Source organism: Lolium rigidum, chromosome 5 (genome assembly GCF_022539505.1).
Source record: "Lolium rigidum isolate FL_2022 chromosome 5, APGP_CSIRO_Lrig_0.1, whole genome shotgun sequence".
Classification (NCBI taxonomy): domain Eukaryota; kingdom Viridiplantae; phylum Streptophyta; class Magnoliopsida; order Poales; family Poaceae; genus Lolium; species Lolium rigidum.
The window spans coordinates 152,834,665-152,856,706 of record NC_061512.1 but is presented as its reverse complement, the minus strand read 5'-3'; the positions used below and the strand labels follow the sequence as shown (position 1 = coordinate 152,856,706).

Sequence of the window (22,042 nt, the reverse complement as noted above, 5' to 3'; positions counted from 1 at the left end):
AAAAGCATGTTGGGTGAACAAATTACAGTCGGGCAATTGACAAATAGAGAGAGCATAACAATGCACATACATGTCATGATAAGTATAGTGGAATTTAATTGGGCATTACGACAAAGTACATAGACCGCCATCCAACTGCATCTATGCCTAAAAAGTCCACCTTCAGGTTATCGTCCGAACCCCCTCCAGTATTAAGTTGTTAACAACAGACAATTGCATTAAGTATGGTGCGTAATGTAATCAATAACTACATCCTCGGACATAGCATCAATGTTTTATCCCTAGTGGCAACAACACAACACAACCTTAGACCTTTCTGTCACTGTCCCAGGTGCCAATGCAGGCATGAACCCACTATCGAGCATAAATACTCCCTCTTGGAGTTACTAGCATCAACTTGGCCAGAGCCTCTACTAATAACGGAGAGAATGCAAGATCATAAACAACACATATGCAATAACTTGATAATTAACATAACATGGTATTCTCTATCCATCGGATCCCGACAAACACAACATAGAGTATTACAGATAGATGATCTTGATCATGTTAGGCAGCTCACAAGATCCAACAATGAAGCACAATGAGGAGAAGACAACCATCTAGCTACTGCTATGGACCCATAGTCCAGGGGTGAACTACTCACTCATCACTCCGGAGGCGACCATGGCGGTGTAGAGTCCTCCGGGAGATGAATCCCCTCTCCGGCAGGGTGCCGGAGGAGATCTCCAGAATCCCCCGAGATGGGATTGACGGCGGCGGCGTCTCAGTAAGGTTTTCCGTATCGTGGTTTTTTTCTCATCAGGGGTTTCGCGACGGAGGCTTTAAGTAGGCGGAAGGGCAGAGTCGGAGGGCTGACGAGGGGCCCACACCACAGGGCGGCGCGGGCCCCTCCTTGGCCGCGCCGCCTTGTGGTTTGGCCACCTCGTGGCCCCACTTCGTATGCTCTTCGGTCTTCTGGAAGGTTCGTGGCGAAATAGGCCCCTGGGTCTTGATTTCGTCCAATTCCGAGAATATTTCGTTACTAGGATTTCCGAAACCAAAAACAGCGAGAAAACAGAAGCGGCACTTCGGCATCTTGTTAATAGGTTAGTTCCAGAAAATGCACGAATATGACATAAAGTGTGCATAAAACATGTAGGTATCATCAATAATATGGCATAGAACATAAGAAATTATCGATACGTCGGAGACGTATCAGTATCCGATGTCTCGTGTCAGCCTGCAGGATTCCATCAACCCTAAGCCCCAAAAGGTGGGCATTGCTGTGGAGCACCCTCGTCACCGGGTAGTACACCGAAATTTTCGATATCTGCCGGGTCCTATGCCGGGTACCTCGACTCTGACTTATCAAATGGCTCTTTTCTCGGGAGGACTATATAAGCCCCTTCTTCTTCCTTGAAGGGGTAAGATGACCTGTGCAAAATCTCAAGATATTTCTCTCTCTCTCATACTCCATTGTTGAGCTCCAAAACCTTCAGATCTCCCTCCTCCTCCAACCAAACTTGAATCCCTTTGGGGAAAAGCTTGAGGAGGCCTTGATCTACGATTCCACCAAGCCAAATCTCATCCCCTTGAGTTCATCATGCTAGCTGGGTGCTCTTGGGTTTTTGGGAAACCCTAGGTGGCTAGAGTCACTCGGAAGCATCCAGATTGTGCATTTGCTCCAAGAAGAAGTTTGTGAGGGTTTGGAGGCTACCTTTAAAGTCTACCACAAGTGAGTGAGCTAATCCTTCGTGGGATAGGCTCCGGAGAAGAAGGTGAGCCTTCGTGGCATTGGGAAATCCTTCGTTGGATCCCCACCTCTCCAAACGTGACGTACCTTCTTGCAAAGGAAGGGAACACGGGAATACATCTTCGTCTCCGCGTGCCTCGATTATTTCTAACCGATCTCTTTACTTGTGTTATTTACTTGCGTGATAGCCTTCGTGCTTGAGTATCTTGTTTCATCATATAGGTTGCCTCACCTAGTTTGCATTAGGCTCACTTTATATTCCGCAAAGCCTAAACTTGCAAAAGAAACAAAGAAAATTTGTAGAAACCTATTCACCCCCCTCTACCATCTCTGAACTTTCAAAACCAAGGTTTAATCGACCAGTAGGAGAAAGGCGTGACTTTTGAAGGTGTTGCTAGCTGACTAGTGGTAGGGCGCACTACCGGCGTCAGCAACAACGTGGAACCTGCACACAATACAACCAAAGTACTTTGCCCCAACTTACAGTGAGGTTGTCAATCTCACCGGTTTGCTGAACACAAAGGATTAGACTATCGAGTGGAAAGAGATGTTTGCAGTAATTAAAGAGAACACATGAATTGCAGTAAGTAAAAGAGCAGTATGATTGTATCAGTATAAAAGAAAGGACCGGGGTCCACAGTTCACTAGAGGTGTCTTTCCATAAAGATAAATATCATGTTGGGTGAATAAATTACAGCTGAGAAATTGACAGAATAACGACTATACATGACAAGATGATTACTATGAGATTTTTTTGGGCATTATAACATAATACATAGATAGTAATCCAACTGCGTCTATGACTAATAATCCACCTTCCGGTTATTGTCCAAACCCCTTTCAGTATTAAGTTGCAAGCAACAGATTATCGCATTAAGCAATGTGTGTAAAGTAAACAATATAATTACCCTTGGATAAAACATTGTTGTTTTCTCCCTAGTAGCAACAACACATCTACAACCTTAGAAGTTATTGTCACTCTTCCAGAAAACTAGAGGCATGAACCTACTATCGAGCATAAATATCCCCTCTTGGAGTCACAACCATCTACTTGGCCAGAGTATCTACTAGCAACGGAGAGCATGCAAGATCACAAATAACATATGCCATAAATATATAATCGTCCTCAACATAGTATACAATATTCATAGCATCCCAGCAAACACAACATGTAGGATTACATAAAGATGATCTTGATCATGTAGGGCAGCTCACAAGATCTATACATGAGGTACAAATTGGAGAAGACAACCATCTAGCTAGTACTATGGACCCATAGTCCAGGGATGAACTACTCACGCATCACTTCGGAGGCGGGCATCGCGATGTAGATGCCTCCGGTGATGATTTTCCCCTCCGGCAGGGTGCTGGGAAGAGCTTCAGAACCCCCGAGATGGGTTCTGCGATGGCGGCCACGACGAAACTTTTTGTGGATGGAGGCTCAGGTATCCAGGGTTTCCCCGAGATCGTGAATAAATAGGCGGAGGGGCGATGTCGGTGGAGGCCAGGGGGCCACACCACCCCTAGGCGCGGGCCAGGGCTAGGCCGCGCCTAGGGTAGGTGTGGCCGCCCTGCTGCCCATCTTCGACTCTCCTCTGGACTCTGTCTTTGTTACGGTAAAATATTGACTTCCGCTTTTGTTTCGTCCAATTCTGAGAAATATTTCCTGTACAACTTTTCTAAAATACAAAAACAACATAAAATAGGGAACTGACACTGTGGCATCTTGTTAATAGGTTAGTGCCAGAAAATTTATAAAATTGGAATGAAGTATGAGCAAAACGTATATGAATTGGTGTAAAACAAGCATGGAACATCAAAAAATATAGATACGTTTGAGACGTATCACTATGTTGTGTACTTTGATTATCTGTAACATGATCCCCACCATAGATTGAGAGGGAGGATTGAGTGAACCCATGTCCATTGTTCCTATAAGAGAAAACCTTTATCTTGTCTTCTTGTGTTGAAGAGGACTGGGACACTTTACATTATTATTTTTTTGTAATTTATTTTGTTGTATCAAATAAACCTCCACCACTCAATTAAATTGTCTAGTGCATAATCAACTAAAACTTGTGACAATTTAGTTGTAGGGAATATTAGATTTTACTTCTTTCAATTCTCCTGCGATCGATGCCCCACTTCCACATTGAGAGGTGATACCGTGATCCCCTGCTGGGGGTTATCAATTCCCCTCACAAAGAGAGGGATTTGATTGGTCAAAAAGTAATTATAGACCTCCTTTCTCTTTTCCTCAAATATGAGCAATAATCATGGAGAGATTAGAGTGAGAGGAGAGTAGGAAAAGAGAACAACTCACTGGGGTAGAAGGGGGTCATATATATAGCCACAAAAAAGGAATCTAACTGTTATAAACGCTGCATTTTCGGGCTCAACCGAACCTTCCGGGTCTGGCCGGACCACTCTGGCAAGCCGGACTAGTCCGGCCGCCCCCTAGACCTTTTTTGGCGATTATACCGAGGGCCGAGACCGTTTCTCCGGACTGGGGGCCGGACCACTCCGGCCAGTGGCCGGACCACTTCGACTAGCAGCGCACCACACATCGAAAAGGCTGCCACTTTCACATATGAACTCTGATTTCAATGAGCTTAGGATCATTGGAATCACAACAAAGAGCTCTAAAAGTTCATGCAGAGAACCATCGTAGTACAACAAGGGATAACAATATCAAATGGGGAAAAGGTTTAACCTATCTATAAGAGACAGACATGTAACACCTCCAATAGGGAAAATGCCACAACTTGAGGTAGGGAACTTGAATTTAGGTGAAACCAATTTTTTTTGGAAATAGTAGGATAAGAGCTACCCCAGTGTCACACCCCAACTTTTTAAAACATGTTTATTGTCCATAGTGCAAAAGTTAGGGGGAACAAAAACTTTTTTTCCAGATGAATTGGCTTGATCTCTTTGTTTAGATGAATTGTCTTGATCTGTTGGTAGATGAATTGTCTTGTTCTGCTTGTTGAGTTTTGCTTTGAGCTACCTCAAAGAACAACACCCCTAGTGGTAAAACCAGCAACTCACCTACTAAAACCCATGTGTGGTTTAGGAAAAAATTGTTTTCCTTTTTACTACATCAAACCTTCTCTACTCATGGCAAGCTGAGTGTGCCTACTTAGAATTCATCTTTGTGACATGATCTAGCTCAACCCATCCTTGGGATCATCTACCCCCTACTATATCTCTCTCTTATACCCTAGTCAAAAACCCTCATACATCACAATTTTGACTAATTCCTAAATCTATTTCCAGGTTCCATTTTGAAGCCCCTGGATTAAGCTATCTCCTGCCATCTTAGGCAATGCCCCTGGTCCTAGACCTACCTTATCATGAGAACGTCCCACCATGTCTTTGCCTTAGACCAGATCATTCATATACCCACTCATCCTGGTTGATTCTGAAGCCAAGTCAACAATCTGTTTTGGCAAGCTTATAAGATTCCACCTTTGGTAGTTGATCTCTAAGCACCCACAACTGTTATTAGTGACCACAATGCATGGATCTCATCTATGCAACACCCTCTAGAACTTCCACGTCCTGCATGTCCCATTCTGCCCCTACAACTCTTATATTCACTTGATCCTGTACCCTATCCAATGTTCAACCTTAAGATCACTTCCTTCACTTTTACCTCTTGTTTATCTTTAATCCAAGTTTAATCTCCACAAAACCAGGTGTGTGGATGATTGCTACATAATGTAGTAATCTTATACCCTTGAGATCATATTCCCCAAATTGATTCTTACTTCTTTTAGTAAATTGTTCCAAAACCCTATTCCTTTTTCTTCTTTAGTTTTAACCCCAAAACTGTTTCTATATTTATTACAGCTTTTCAAAGTATTTCTTCAAATAAAACAAGGAAATGAAATGGGTTTTTTTATCACCCTATTTCTAACAAGTATTGATTTCTAAAACATTATTTTCTATTTTCCTTTCCTTTCTAACAAAAGGCTTGTTTATGGTACTTATATCATTTCTTGTTTTCTCTTGTTTATTTTAAATTTGAGAAAAACTCTACCTTACTTGATAAAGTAAGTAGAACATTTTGAATCCTATGTTATACCTAACCTCTCTGAACTCTTTCAAAGTCCATTTCAATTAATTCCTTCCCATTTGTCCCTAGACAATTGAGGTGTTTCAGATACCTTGCAAATAAATTCAATTTCAAATGACAACACTTGCACATCTTATGCACATCTCTAATCTACCACATTGTATCCCCTCATCCTCCAATTCATGATCAAGATGATGATCATTTGACACTTTAAAATGAATAGTACCCCATGTCTATCTCTTTTCTTTGAAGTTTCTCATAAACCTTTCTCTATTTTAATCTTGTGACTTGTCCTCATCTTTCCCATTATCCAGCTCCCCTACATGGTCCTTTTTGACAACACATTGGCTCACCATTGGTCTCACATTTGATAGTTTATGTCACCATATTCATCTTGGGTATTGTATCATTATTCCCTTCACTATCCCTCTAAACCTTGGACTCTTTATCACTTGTATGAACCTATATTCTTTGCATGACACGAGTGGTACCGTGTGTCTTGCATAGGCACTTGAGTGCCATGTGTCTCATCTTGTTTTGAGTAGTCCAAGTCTCTAATCTTGTGGCGGCCATCTCCAAAATGGCATGCACATGAAACCTTGTACACCACCATCACCATCATCTCCTTGGCACAAAGCCATCAAGCAACTAATACCATTATGGTGCATATCACCATCACACTCTACCTCCATCTCTATCTCTTTTATATTTTCATACACATCATCTAAGCCACCATCTTGGCAAGAAATAATGTGGCTCCACTATGATCAACATGCATGATGGAAGCTTCCTTTTGATGATTCATTTTTTGCATGGCACAAGAAGGAGCCGGCCATGCCATGCCATGGCACACATGCATCATGCCTCTCCATTTCTCTCTCCCTCCCACAATTACTCCACCTTGGGAAGCCTCTCTTTCTTTGTCCCTTCCCAATGCCACTAATGACTTGAGCTTGGGTCAAATTCTTCTCCCACAAGCCAGCCACCCACCTTAGCCAATCAAGAAGGGGCTGCCACCCCACCATCCCTCTATAAAGAGAGCTTGGCCGGCCACTCCTCCTCTCTTTGCTCTCATTTTTCAATCTCCAGTCTCCACTCCTTCTTCCACTCCCTCTCATCTTTCTCTTACACTCCACCCACGAAATGCTGCTCCTCCAAGGCTCCATGACCGAGACATGGCCATGGAAACCGCCCAAGATGAAGCTTCCCTCCTCCCTCAAGCTCCTCCTCTCCCCGGGTCACCATGAGAGCATCCCTCTCTCTCTTTTCCCCTAACCGTAGATGGTTTCTTCTCCCCTTCTCTTTTCCTCTCTTGCTAAGATTGGATCTTGATGCAGGTGCATGTTTAACCAAGCATGGAGAAGCTTGAGCCATTATCAGATCTGAAGTCTTTGACCAAAGTTCGTCCAAAACCATTCAGTAATTTCTTCAATCTTGCTCTTTCAGATTCTGTACGAACTTGTAAAATCCACCAAAACTCGTGTATAGCTCCGAATCGAGTGATTCAAAGTTCCACAGGTAACCACAGAAAAGTTCTACAACTTGGGGCTAGTCTCACCCTCAAATCCATTGTGGGGACCCCGGACTAGCTGTCCGAAATACTCTGTTATGCATTCAACTCACGATCCCATGATCAGTGTGCCGTGAGCACATAACCGAACTGAATATCCAGATAACAACATCCATTACAGAGTACCGAATAATAAGTCTTACAATAATAGGGTCACATGACCCAGTCTTACATAAATGCCACCTCGGGCAAGTTCACACATCATAGCAGCGGATACACATCAACGGCTTTGGGCCCAAGTCATGCCTTAGACCTACAGGCAGCTGACTTGGAGAACGTCCTAGGTCGCATAGTCGTCTTGGTAGCCTCCGTCATCTTCATAGTCCTCCTCATAGTCTGGCCAAGTTAATAGCCAGGGACAAAGTCGTGAGTACATTTGGGATTGTACTCGCAAACCATCAAGAGGGTGTTAACAAATACTAACTGAAAGAGACAAGAGAGGAAGAATAGTTTCTCTTGTGGATATAGCATCTCGACATCTCAATTGATGGGGACACTACGGAAGTCCTATGACATCTCTATATCTTTATTGAAGAAGAGTTTCTCTACATGAAACACTAGGAAAAGTCCCCCACTTTGCTTTATTTTCCCACGACCATCTCCATATGATCGACACACGCCTTTCCCGTACCCTTCCGGTACATCCAACACATACACTTCCTTTGCAAAGCATTTTCCAAAACAAAACTCAAGCCCAGGTTAAGTATGGCCATTTCAACTTGTCCATGACTGCGAACACGGCTATTCGAATAGTTTTGACTCTGCAGAGTTTGCGCACTTTCCCCACAAGAACCGATAAATCCGCCGGGATCATCCCCGGTTCGTCATACGAAGGTATGCGAGTCTCGGATAATCAGTCATAGTCTTTCGCCTGTCTCCCTTGACATGAGTCCTTCCATGCGGGCTTACCCCTTCCCGGCACCCCGACAGCATACCTCCTTATGAGCGTATCTCCGGCGCCACGATAGAAGACCCTCAGTAATCATCCGGCTATAGACAACTATAGTGTATTGCCTCCTTCAGAGCACAACCCGGCGTCAGAGGTCATCGTGACTCTCCTAGAGAGTTGTGAAGGTGTCTCATGCCAATTTCAACAAACTACGGACTAAGCCCGTGCCCACTTTGAATAGTGTGGTTGCGCTAGTAAAGTTGGGACGGTGAACACTTACACGCAGTGCTCTTTTTTGAAAACATTTCACCCACACTTCCTTTGCTTGCCAACAAACAACCATACACCACTTTTCCGAACATCTTTGTCAAGGTCTTTTGCTTTCATAAACCATACACTCGGGTAAGGTTGGCTTACCCAAGGTTTTCATAAACATTTACAACAAGGTAAACCTTGAGGGGTTCCCAACCTAGAATTTCATGAGATGAACTAATACTCCATTATGGCCGAGATGAAGGTCATCATGCCATTGGGGTATGTGTGAGTGGTATTGGAGGGGATTCATACTTGCTTAAGGTAAGCATGTATAAGGATAACATGAGAGGGATCATACTTTTCAGATTTGTGGTGCTATCTTACCAATCCAATTGAAAGGGTGTGGAATTAACCAACACAATTGTAACCAAGTGAATTGGCATATTCATCTCATTTTGAGAATACACCAAGATTCATACTACTACTCCACCATACCATCAAGGGGGGGGGGGGGGGGCATGTGAATTTTGTCCCGAAATGAACCATGCTCAACCTAAGCATAGAGGACAACCAAGTAGGATAGCATGACCATAATACCATGTACCCAACAAATAAAAGACCATACAAAGATAACCACAAGGAGTAACATGCTTGTCACCAAGCATAGATCACAACAACATAGAGCTCGACACACATGGAATCAAGATGCTAAGAATGACATCAAAGAAACATCACATCAGAGATCAATAGATGGCTTGCCTTGGTTGGCTTGTCCCTGGTCTTCCTCAAAACCTTCTCCAAAATCGTCCCCTTCAACTTCTCCCTCGTTCGCGTCTAGCGTCGCAAAGATAAACAACACATACAGTCAATTCCAAACTCAAGAACCAAGGTTTAAATGAAATACAAATGAAAACATGCAGGAGAGTTATGTGACAGTAACAAATCATGGTTTGGCTATTTTTAAAACAAAAGGGGTGGCAAGGTTTTGAATAATTCAAATAGATTTTAATTCTATCATTGCATGTGACACACATACACTCACAAACAGAGTTAAAATTTCATTAACAGAGACTAATGATATTTTTACTAGATGGACAGTAACAAAACAAGATTAACAAAATTGGATTCATCCAAAAATATTAAACCTACAATTTTAGGCATTAGAAATACTAACCAGAATACAGAGGTCGTGTTTAATACATTAAAAATAGTACAAAAATCCTAAAAATACAAGGTCAGTGGCATCTGGTAGATATTTTCATACTGGTTTTGTAGCAATTTGAATCACCTCAATCGGATCTACCAAACTCGAGTTATTTGCAAAATGGCTCTCAGGTACATTTCAAATTTTAATTTCAGTTTCGAATTTTTAAACGAGAGGGGATTGGGTGGGAAGATCTGGGCCGTGCCAAGTGCACAGTGACGGGCCGGCCCAGTGGTGTTCTCCGGCGGTGGTGAAAAAAAGAAAAAAGAAAAGGGCCGGGGCCCGTGGCGGGCCAGGCCAGCGGACGCGGCCATGCACGCCGACGTGGCCATGCATGCGCCCGTCGGATGCAGATTTGACGGCCCGCGGCCGTCGTGTCCGCGACGTCTGCACAACGCTCGCCGGTGTGGAAAAAGAAGGGGCGGCTAGGGGCTTACCGGCGTCCTGCGGCGGCATGGCTCGGTGCAGGTGGGCTGGTGGCGTGGTCGTGCAACGCGTGGATGGCTCGGCGGCCTTCAGACACGTCTCCTCCTCCTTACGTGGCGTCATCTGCATCACGGACGGCATCGGAGCGTCGCCATCATCGTCGCCTCGCTGCAGATCTGCGCGCCAGATAGGTAAGGGAAGAGGGTTAGGGCTGCAAGTGGTGTTGGTGACGAGAGACAAGAGAGAGGGAGGCAGGGGAGCGACGACGTCGTGCGGCTCCTCCTCATCACCTTCACGGTAACCACGGCGTCGACGGCGTCGAGCGCCAGCAACAGTTGCTCGAGCAGCAAGGCAGAGAGGGGCAGAGTGGTGGCGTAGTGAGTGGGGAGCTGAAAGGGGGCGGGGGAGGCGTTGGGTCGCCTTTTAAAGGCAGAGAGGGAGACGAGAGTGGAGTGGGCGATGGCTTCTGCCAATGGCGCGGCGAGGGCTGGCGTCACCTGGTGGGGCCAAGGTGACGTCTCCCTGGTGGCGTCACAGGGGAGGGGTACGAGGAGGTGGGGCTGGCAGTCAAGGCTGAGCGAGGCATCGCCATCATGTCTCCGCCAAGCGTGCGCGCGGGCTGGAGCTAGGGTTTCGGCGGGAGAGGGGGTACTGGTAGCGTTTTGGGCCAAAGAGAGGGGGTGGTGGAGTGCTAGGGCTGGGCCAAGGCAAGGGAGGGAAGTGGTGGTGCTGCCACGGCCCAAACCAGAGAGAAAGAGAGAGGGAGGGGAGAAAGAAAAAGAGAGGGGGAGGTTCCCCCTTCTTGTCTCTCGGCCAAAATTAGAGAGAGAAGAGAGAGAAGGGAAGAAGGGGTAGAGGTGAAAAGAGAGAGGGCCATGCCCAAGTGCATGTGCCACGTTTTTGCCAAATGTGCAAGTGCACATGTGTTGGAAAAAGGAATGGTGTCAAAGGTGCAAACCCTGGGTGATGATGTGACACCAAGAAAAAAGAAGAGAGGGGAGTGTTCCCTCCTATCTTGGAGTGGTGAGAATCTAGGGTTGGGGTTTTTGGAAAACAGAAAACACATCAAGGTGGTGACATCAAGTGAGAGAGGTAAAACCCTAGTGGTACAAGGTGGTGTTTAAAATTTTGGTGTAAGGGTTATCACACAAGTTAACACAACAAGAGAATTCTACACAAACTCAAATGCAAGATTCTAATCTAGGCATGCACACCTAGTCACAAGATTAAAAGTTTTTGTTGGCTCAAAATTTGCAGATTTTGGAAATTATGCAGGTGATGAAAAATGGGTTGTGACATCCATTTTAAATATTCCTTGATAAATAAAGTTCTGAAAACATGCAGAATCACTGTTTGTTAGATCTAAATCTTTCTACAAAACCTTTTTGGGCAAACTCAACTCTGGATGAAAGTCCTTTCTTATAGCTTTATTTTGCAGTTGGTACCACTTCAAGTGCCCACCTAAAATTGAAATGGTACACAGATGAAGTTTTGGTCAGATCTAACTTTGTACAGTTACACCAGGAGTTTGGAAATGAATTTTTGAGTGAAACCAATTTCATTAGAATAAGATTTTCAATACCTTTCAGATGCAACTGACCTCATATTTTTAGGATGTTTCTACGATTTTTGGCATACAAATCTTGCTTTTTTGTATAGTCCAGATTCAAGAAAATTCCTAAATTTGTAGGATTAACCTTTTTGAGTGAATCCAATTCGGTTAGTCTTGTTTTAGTACTGAACATGTTGGAAAAATATTGTTAGTCTCTGTTCTTGCATATTTTCTACTGTTAGTAATATGTGTGTGTTACATGAGTTGTTGAATCAAAACTTTTTGTTTATTTAAAATCCTTGATCACCTCTTTTTATTAGGAGTGGACAAACCTTGTTTTATTCTTGCAAAACAAAGCCCTCTGCATCTTAAACCAAGTTTTATTATTTTACTTGAGTTTTCAAATGGTGTGGTATATTTTTTACTTCCTATTTTTGGATGTAGTGTTATGTGAGCAAATTAAATTAGGGAAACTGATTTCTACATTCCAAAAGTGTTTGAAAGTAAAATGTGAATGATTTTGATGCCAAACCAATGCACTTGTCTTCTTGTGGTGTTATCTACTAGTGGATATTTAACTTATGCCTTGGTGATAGCCAAGAGAGGCAATTGTTAATTGGTGATGCTCTCTTGTCTTTTTGTAAGTGAGAAAAGTGGGTTTTCTTAAAACTATTTTGTGGTATCTATAACTCCTTAGTATGTTAGCCCTTGGTTGAGTGGTTAGCTTCTGATTGTTGCATGTTTGTTTTGTTGGTGCAATGTGTTTATTGTGTTCCTTTTATATTTTCCGGCGATAGATGCGAATAAATTCCGGAGAAGAAGAAGTGGAATCGGACGAGGATTTTATTTATATTGTTGGAATTCTTATTTTGATGGAGTTGAAGAAGTCCAGGGACAAATAAGCCAACCAAGGCAAGCCATCTTTTGATCTCTGATTGTTGTGTCTCATATTGTTGTCATCTTATTGTCATTCTTGTCTCTTGCTCTATTGTATGTTAGTCTCTTAATCTTGTAAAAGCATGCTTATTCTTAAGCATGATGATCCTCTTGGTCATATCTTATGCACTCTTAGTGAGTGATGGGAAATATCAAGATCATGGCTATGCCATCCTACTTGGTTATCTTTACATGCTTACCTTAAGTATGTTACCCTACTTGCCAACTCACACATACACCCATTTCTAGTGAATTGATAGTATCATCATGATCTTGGTGTACCCTCATTTTATGATGAGTATGCCTACCTACCTAGGGTAATATTTATCGTTTTCACTATTTGGTTTTGCATAAAAAGCCGAGCTGATAGCTTAAAATCACGATTTCGTATACATACCGGTAGAAACTAGATATCCAGTTATGTAAGGGTCGGTTTAGTTTGCTTCACAAAAATAGTTTAGACATGTTGTCATGGGCTTAACAAGTAAGCATACATGGCACTGGCTTCTTTCATACTCTCCCAATCATTTTTAATTTATTTGGATTTAGTACTCCATCTGTTCCATAAAAGTTAGTATCTGAGATTTATCAAAATAGTTGTACTAAATCGGAGTTGATTAAAAGAAATCGATACCCATTTTCAGTTTCTTGTACTTTAGGCTTTCTGCTCCGGAATGTATCCGGAAAACTCTGTGTATTGATTTGTTATGATCAATAAAGTGCGGGATTCTAAAAAAAAAGATCACAACACTTGGCCTACAAGTCCTGCGCCACGTGGGGAAGAGCGGGACAGGACACATGAGCTGCCAATCGTCGAGGTAGTTCTGATCTCTGAAGAGGACGCCAAGCGTGCACGTCTCGCACGCTCACAAGTCACACACAGCTCCAGAGAGGAGTCTAGAAGCATCCAGTCAAATGCCTCTCCTTCGATTTCGCAAATTTCAGGCACCATTTTTCCGGCCCACGTTTCTTCAGCTCGTCGGCACCCCGGCGCACTCCCAGGCGACCACGCAACACCGCTCCAACCTCGACACGTCTCCTCTCTCTACAAGTACACGGACTGTCCAAAATTAGGCCACCACAGTCCAGAGCGCTGCGCATCTCATCTCACCGGCAAAAAAGAAGAGAGACCGTCGTCCGAACCTCGTCCGTCATGGCGGGAGTGGCGTCCCTCAACACCGTCTCCCTCTCCGCGCCGTCGTCCGCGCCCCCGGGCCCGTCCGCGGGCCGCGGCCGCGTCCTCGTCCCGTCGGCGACCCGGCGCTTCCCGTCGCTGCGGGCCGCGCGGCGCGTCGTCGCGGCGCGGGCGCTGGACGCCGACGACGAGTGGGGGAAGGAGCCCGGGGAGGGGGCGACGGCGGTGGCGGAGGAGGAGGCGGCGCCCGCGGCGAGCGAGGTGGCGGCGCTCAAGCAGAAGCTCAAGGCGGCGCTGTACGGGACGGAGCGCGGCCTGCGCGCGTCCAGCGAGACCCGGGCGGAGGTGGTCGAGCTCATCACGCAGCTCGAGGCGCGCAACCCCACGCCCGCGCCCACCGAGGCGCTCACCCTCCTCAACGGAAAGTGGATCCTCGCGTAAGGCTTCTTCTACCGCTAATCCTCCATCCTCTTTCTCGTTTATGTGCCCGTATTTGCGCGGTGTCTAGTTCCATTCCGACTCGTGGAATGGACTCCATCTGATGGGTTCTGAGTTCTGATATCGCGTGGTAAACGTGATAAGCTACTCTCAAACAAACAAAAAAAAAGTTCTGATCACATGTACCGAAGTTTTTACTCTGTCAGTGTCCATGTATGTGTTGATTAGAGAATAGGGTAATTTTACTTACAAGTATCAAGTATGTAGTCCACTCTGTCGCAATTGCACTTACTTTACAAAATAAATTAGCTATGTTCAGTTTTCTGACTATTCACCTTTTCTAAGGATGAGGAAATCACATGTCTAACAACTGATGTGGTTGTCAACTGTATCCGTAGTGCTGGGACAAAATGAAATAACAGCATCTGTTGTACTTTCATTAGCGCATCCAAGTTCGCATGACTGATATGCTCCTAATCTATTTGGTAAATACTTTTCTTAAGAGAACAGGCAAATTAAACGTGGAAGGATTTTCAAAAGCCAATTCTAGTTCGTTTGGTAAATATTCATTGTTTACATGATGCGTTTGCTTTTGCCATGTGCTCCTTAAGGTTTTGATATCATGTTTGATTAAATGATGTTGAAACTTGATACTAGTATTTTGTTTTGGTGGGTATTTTACTCTTGTTTGGTGCGAGAAATCTGTCTATTTCTGATGTGCTACTCTGGTAGTTGGAGTAAACTAGTGGACAGCCTTTTAAGTGGGCATCAATGGACTGCTAAACATGGTTACCTAAAATCCCTGGAACAGACTTTGCTACTATAGGTTTTTTCTTGCAAGAGACTAATAAAACAAAACGTTCTGGTACCTGTTGCTATCACTTAGTTGAGGGCATGCCAATCGGTTCTTTACAACTTCACGTGCTCTCAACATCATTAAAACTACATCAGTACGCATCTGAATGGGATGTTTTTCAATAAACCGAACGAGATGCTGACGAAGTCAGTAGTAGTGAAGCTCTTCCTGTATGGAATTATAGCATCACATTACGATTTCGGAGATTGATAGATTGGGTGACTGCAGGTACACGTCATTTTCGCAATTGTTCCCACTGTTGGGGTCTGGAACGCTACAAGCCCTTGTCAAGGTGGACGAAATATCACAGACTATTGATTCCGAGAACTTCGCGGTGCAGAACTGCATTAAGTTTTCAGGACCTTTGGCATCAAGTACAGTTTCTACCAATGCAAAATTTGAAATCAGAAGCCCCAAACGTGTACAGGTGTGACTCTCCTTTAAACTAAGTATTCATTTATTGTTAGTTAAAAGTATTTTATCATGTGTAGCTTGTCTTTCTCCTACAATTGTATCCTAATATATTTGATGATTTCCCTCGGTAATAATGTTGCAATGAAATTCTAGTAAAATTGTTGACATTGACAAAATTAGCATCATTGTCAAGGTTCAGGCTCTCAAGTACAAAACCTTTTTATTTACAAAAATGGATAGCTTTTCAGGCATTTCTGTAGGTACTACACTACTGTTGTATTTTCAGTTGCCACTCGGTCATTCTGTCGACTAATTCTGATGTGCATGGTAACAAAACATTATTCAATCTCAGTGGTAAAGATAAGGGAGGAAACATAAAAGTGGATTATTCACTGACTGTTTCTGAATTATGGGCAACATAAATCAAATAAATCATAGTGTTAAGGCAGCTGCTAAAGCCAGGCAACTCATGGTGCTACCACATGTGCCTGGTGATTTGGGAAGAATGTTTGCTCTTGTTTGGTAACTGACTAGATTCCAGTGATCCAACACGAAGTCTCTCCGTGTCACTAGGGCTTTTGAACATTGTTAGATTCATTGGTATTATCATCCCGGAGCTTCTTAATTAGGTACTGATAGGCTGTGAGATCCAGTGCAACTAGAACCCAACAATCTGCATAAAGAACACTCTTAAAAATGATGAGATGTAAAGCGTTTCAGTTCAGCATAAATGAATTTAAACAGGACAATAAAGCATGGACATATCTCCACTTTAAGCATGGACAATAAAGCATGAACACTCTTATAAATGATGAGATGTGACTTTTCCTGTACTAACCTTGCAGTACTTATCACCACAAATGAAGTGGAAATTATTAAATGCTTCTGGGTAACTGATGTTATTCTCATCCTATCCAGATCAAATTTGATGAAGGCATCATCGGCACTCCACAGCTGACGGACTCCATTGTACTACCGGAGAAGTTTGAATTCTTTGGTCAGAACATAGACTTGACCCCGTTGAGCGGCATATTCACTTCGATCGAAAATGCAGCATCCTCCGTCGCCAAGACCATCTCAGGTCAGCCCCCACTCAAGATACCAATCAGTAGCGACAAAGCTGGGTCCTGGCTGCTCACAACTTACCTCGATGACGAGCTTAGAATCTCCAGAGGAGATGGTAGCAGCATCTTTGTGCTGTTCAAGGAAGGAAGCACTCTCTTGATATAGGCTAACTCTCATATCTTCTGGAAGTAGAATCCGGGTTGAATCCAATAGATAGGTGTGCTTGTGTTTTTATTTGTTTGTCCGTGTGTTTATAGTTCGTTCGTGCGGTGTTGTGGATGTAATGTGTAATCTCAGATGTCCCCGAACTACCTTATGCGCTCCGTTGTAAGCTTGTACTCGTACTAGTTTCCATAAGCTGTGGAGTACAAAAATACTTGAAGTTTTCTTATAGAAAGCTAAGGAAATGCTTAAGCCTTTTCCCCCACAGTAGTCACTTAAAACAGTTGATCTGATTGTGCGTAGGGACGTAGGGGTGAAGCTCCTTGGTACCTAAGGGCATCCAACGGGGCGACGGAATTTTGGATGTTCAAAAGTGGTCGCGAGCGTTGCGTCGCTCCGCAGACATATTTTAATCGCGCGTCGGTTTGCGTCTGGGTGCTTCCAGCGGGGCGATCCATTTTTTTGTTTTGCAACATATTTAAAAAGCATAGGAAATCTAGACTACTTGCTGCCCGGTGACCCAGTCCCGTCGTTGCGTCCCTCCCTCGTCTGCTTTCTCGCCGTCTGAAGCACCGCCGCATCCTCTAGCAGGCACGGCCGCAACCTGTCGTTCGCAGCGTCCTCGGCTTTCTTGAGTGTCTCGAAGGAGTCGACTAACACCCTTTGCTCCGCCGTCTTCTCCTCCAGGGTAGGCGCATCAGGGTCATCAGAAGACCATGAGATGTCGGAGTCGTCGTCCTCTGCGGCTGCGGTGGCCGCCACCCTACGGCGTTCCATCTCGGCATCGAACGCCGCGTGGGCCTCCCGCTCCTCCTCTGCTCCCTTCTCCGCGTCAGCCATGAACTTGGCGTCCCTGACCGGGTCGAGGAGGTCGTCGTCGAACTCTTCGTCGGAGCTTGAGGCCAGGGGAGGTGGAGTCGGAGGTGGAGGTGGAGGCGCAATAGCCTGGACGCGTCCGGCGCTGCTCATGGTGGCAAATGTGGAGGTTGAGCGGCAGCGGCGCTATGGTGGAGGTTGTGCGGCAGCTAGGGTTTAGTGTGAGAGGAGATGAGATGCGCGTCCATGTTTATATAGGTCGGAGGCAGACGATGGCCGCAGCACGCGTGGCATCGCCATTACTTCGTGCGCAGCGCTAAGCGACGGCCTCGCGCCACGCGAGTCATCGTCATTACGCGGCCGCAGACTGCCGAAGCGACGCCCCGGCGCCGCATACTGGCGCCGCTGACTGGATCACTGCCATGCGGGCCCGACGAAACATCAGCCAGACGCGAGCGGACATTTTACGCGTCCGCGCAGCGTCCGCCGCGACGCATCCGAGACGCACATTTGGGCGAGGTTTGCGTCACTGCGGACGACCGGTCACTACGCGTCGCTCCACTGGAGCGTGTACCAGGTGTAATTTCGGCTCAGCCGGACGCAAACGGTCCGCTCCCGTTAGAGCATCCCCACTCGTTGGCGCTCCCCACGTCCAAATCCGGCGAAATTTTCGTCCGGATTGGAGGAAGATTTGGCGTGGGGAGGAGTAGTTTCCCAGTCGTGTGCTCCCCAAGCGGCGTTTCTCGGGGAAAAAGAGGATGGCTCGGGGAATCCGGACGAAAGAGGAGACACGTGGGCGTGGGCGGTTGGTTTAGCTTCATCCGGAGTCCCCGGAAGACCCCCGGGAAACCGAGGATGGCATGGGGAGTCCGAACGAAAATAGGCTCAAATCCGGACCAAAACGAGAAACCGGGGGCCTAACTGGGCCGTTTTTCGCCGTCCGGATGAAAAAAAGTGGCCGTGGGGGCTCTGTGGGGAGACGAGTGGAGATGCTCTTAGAGATGACCTAAAGTGGTACTTGCAAGGTTAGGGTTACGTTTCTGGATGCATGAATCATGATGCGCACAAGCGTCCCTATCGGTTTCACATATTTCTTGTTCAATGGTATCAGAAACTAAACCATATTGCATGTTGCTATTCATGCATGTTCTCTGCTCTTGTCGTGTCGGACATCTGCAGCGCAGAGGCAGCCTTGCTCTTGTCCTGGCATGTAGTCAACGCTTTAGACTTTGGATGCTCGTGAGTGGGCTGTGCGCTTCTCAGGGTCTCAGCTGGTGTGATCAATCTCTTCGCCAGATTCACATGCCATCCTCAAAATAGCAGTCACCTCAGCTGCAAGCAAAACCTCACCTAGCTAGAGTGTGCTTTACCTGCAACTGCAAGCCCCATTGCCTACCGTGCAGGGTAGAGCTGTGTCTCTGCGCTGCCTTGGGGCTTGGGTGTAGGCTTCGGGCATGGAAAGGAGCGCTACCTCACGAGGTTTCTTTGGACAACTTGACTGATGCTTCTTGGGGATAGACAGATGGACTGAAGGCCATGGACAGTGGAACGGCAGGCCTCTACAGAGAAACCGCGCTGGACATGGCCCTTTGTTTTCTTGTGAATGATCCGAGCATTGGTCTGTGCGACTGTGTGGACTTCGAACAAATCGTCTTGGCTCTCTCTTGCACAAGCTTTATGGGTCTGCAAAGTTTGTTCACCCTCTTGCAAGAGTTTTTTTATGAAAGCACCAACTATTTTTTTTGCTTGATTCTTTTGGTCTTGCACGAGCCTTTTGGGTCTGCAAAGACTGTTTACCATATTGCTGAAGTTTCGTAGGAAAGCGGTAGGGTATTTCTGCTATGATTCCTTGGCACACTGTCCGCGCGGGTGCTGATTTGGGTTTGACATAGCCGGCGCACCAAAGAAAATCCTCATCCACCACCTATCAGTCAACCATACGTTTTTTTTTTCCAAATTCGTGGATGGCTTTAAAAACGAGGAAAAAAAGTTTTATGATCTGCCATGGAAAGAGAAAAAATCGTCGGGGATGGATCATCACCGACCACGGTCCACTTTGTGGCTTATCGAATTTTTTTTTAGTGTTTTTTAAGAAAATTGTTCCTCTTCATGAAGTCCCGAAGACCATTGCATCAGGTAGAGATATGAAGTTCGTGAGCTACCTTTGACAATCATGGCTAAGTTTGGCATCAAGCTCTTATTTTCCTCGTCATCGCACAGTCAAACTGATGGACAAACGAAGGTTGTCAACTGAACCCTTTCTACACTCCTTCGAGTCCTCGTGAAGAAAAACCTAAAGTATTGGGAAGATTGCACCCCACATGCCGGATTTGCTTACAACCGCGCCAAGCAGTGCATGACTTCATCGCACTAGCCTTCAAAAAGCATCCACCATTGTAGATGTATAAGGACTAACACTTAAATAATCCCATTACATGCTTGAATTAGCTCCAAAGAATCAAATTCAACAGATGCATATCCCAATTGTTCAACCAATTCCAAGCCCCTCAAAAGGGCTACAGCCTCGACAATAGCTGCACTTAGAACATTCTCCAAAGGACAAGCCATGACAACAACTGCTTCACCATGATGGTTGCGGTGCACTCCCACCGCACCCGAGCCAACATTGTAATAAGATGCGTCAACATTCAGCTCGTATGATCCAGGTGGTGGCTTAGGCCAAGCAACCTGTTTTACTTGAGTTTTGTTTGGCCGATCTAGAGTTTGTTGTTAGTGCGTCGACAACGAAGTTGAGCTAATCGGAGAAGAAACTAGATTTCCTTTCACATTTTCTCGTCTTTGCCACCAAATGTACCAGAACCCGACAACAATGGATTCCTTCAGACCCAGTCGATTTAGAACCATAAACGTTTCTTCTCGCAGCAGAGTGATTATTCGAGAATAACCTTTCGTGGAGTGCTATTAGGAACCCAACGGTCATCCCGAATGTTAATTCTAGAACCCGACCCCACTCTCTAGATATGAGCACACTTGAAAGTTTGTATGCGAGCAACCATGCCACGTGAAGGAAGAGCCATTTTTGGACCAGCCTTCAACAAGTCTTCATTGAAATAATATTTTCCATAAAGATTCTAGATCCTGTAGAAGTCCTCAGTTTTGTTTTGCTAGATCGTAAGGCTAAAAGAGTGAAGATCATGAAACCCATCCTTCCCATCTTTTTAGGTATACACATCCTTCGCCATGCAAACCGATGCATCTTCCTTCGCTTGCCAGGGTCTCTCCACGAAAAACCAGCCATGCCGTCCATCTCATTGTAAAGTTGTTTGTGGATTTTGAAAACTCCCATTTGAAAATTTGGAATGGACTGAATAATCTCCTTTAATGGGATTTCTTGGCCTCCCAACAATAAAACTCTCTCATTCCATCATATTAGGCTTTCCCTTTTGCATTCTATATGTCATTTGCAGGATTTTCTCTCCATTTTGTTGGACCAATTGAGATCAATTGAGATCTAATAATATTTTGATCAATTGATATCCGATATCCCCTCGTATCCAAATTAATGGACGGAGATTTAACGAATCTATACGTCAACTAATATAGATCAGAGAAAGTAATTCTTTTAACCAAATTGTCTGCAAACACCAATACTCTTCTTTATTTTCACATAATACCGTGCAAACGTTGTTCCTAGAAAAAATGCATGTGAGAGTGTGAGACGGGCGTGGCCACAACCCACAATGCACAGGTTGGTAACACGAGACGACTTGACACGGCGACGTCACGCGAGCGATCCGACGGCCCAGGATTGTCCGACCCGCCTTCTCCCGCGCCTTCCCAAATTCGGCCCGGCCGCCAAACCCCGCACCACCATCCGGTCCAGCAGCCGCACACACAGCACCATCGCGTCTGGACCAGTGCGCTCACGCCACGCGTCCAGATTGACGCCCACTGTCCTCCCCGCTACCCTGGGTAGCTTCTCCGGTGCGGGCAGCCATTCCCCCAAACAACAAGGAACCATCGGGACCGTCTATCTCGAAACGAACGGACCAGATCCGCCTTCTGCCGGTGCTGTGGAGCCCCGTGGCGTACCCCGCGACTTAGGGTGTGTTTGGTAGCCCGGGGCTACTCAGAAACTCTCCTCCCAACCGAGATTTTGAGCGAATCCGGTGTTTGTTAGACCGGCTCCTCCCACCTCCACACTGCTGAGTCAATACGAAAAACGGCCCAGAGCCGGGGCGAGCAGCGAAGCTCAAATCGAGCTTCGCTCCCCATCCGGGATGAGCTAATCCCGCACAATACTGTAGCAGCGGCCCGCAGCCCCCCAAGACCCCCGCCCCGCACGTCATTTTCCCCCAAGCCGCGTCTCCTCCGCTAGTCCTCTCTCTCTTATCCTCGACGCCACTAGCGCTGCCATGGCCGCCACCGCGAAGCCCCCGCTGAAGTATCCCGTCGGCCGAGCAGGGAACGCGCCGCCGCCTCCCACCCATCATTATCTCCGGTCGGCCGAGCAGGGAACGCGCCGCCGCCTCCCTCCCATCTCTGGCTGC

General features: G+C 45.7%; 1 protein-coding gene across 1 annotated transcript; it reads left to right on the top strand.

The window, feature by feature from the left end:
• The first annotated feature begins 13,759 nt into the window (after positions 1 to 13,759).
• On the top strand, positions 13,760 to 16,977 carry LOC124653669 (probable plastid-lipid-associated protein 2, chloroplastic). Its single transcript, XM_047192737.1, has 3 exons — positions 13,760 to 14,217; positions 15,303 to 15,501; positions 16,407 to 16,977. The coding sequence occupies exons 1-3, from the start codon at positions 13,799 to 13,801 to the stop codon at positions 16,716 to 16,718; spliced, it is 930 nt and encodes a 309-aa protein (XP_047048693.1). The 5' UTR covers positions 13,760 to 13,798; the 3' UTR covers positions 16,719 to 16,977.
• The last annotated feature ends 5,065 nt before the right edge of the window (positions 16,978 to 22,042 follow it).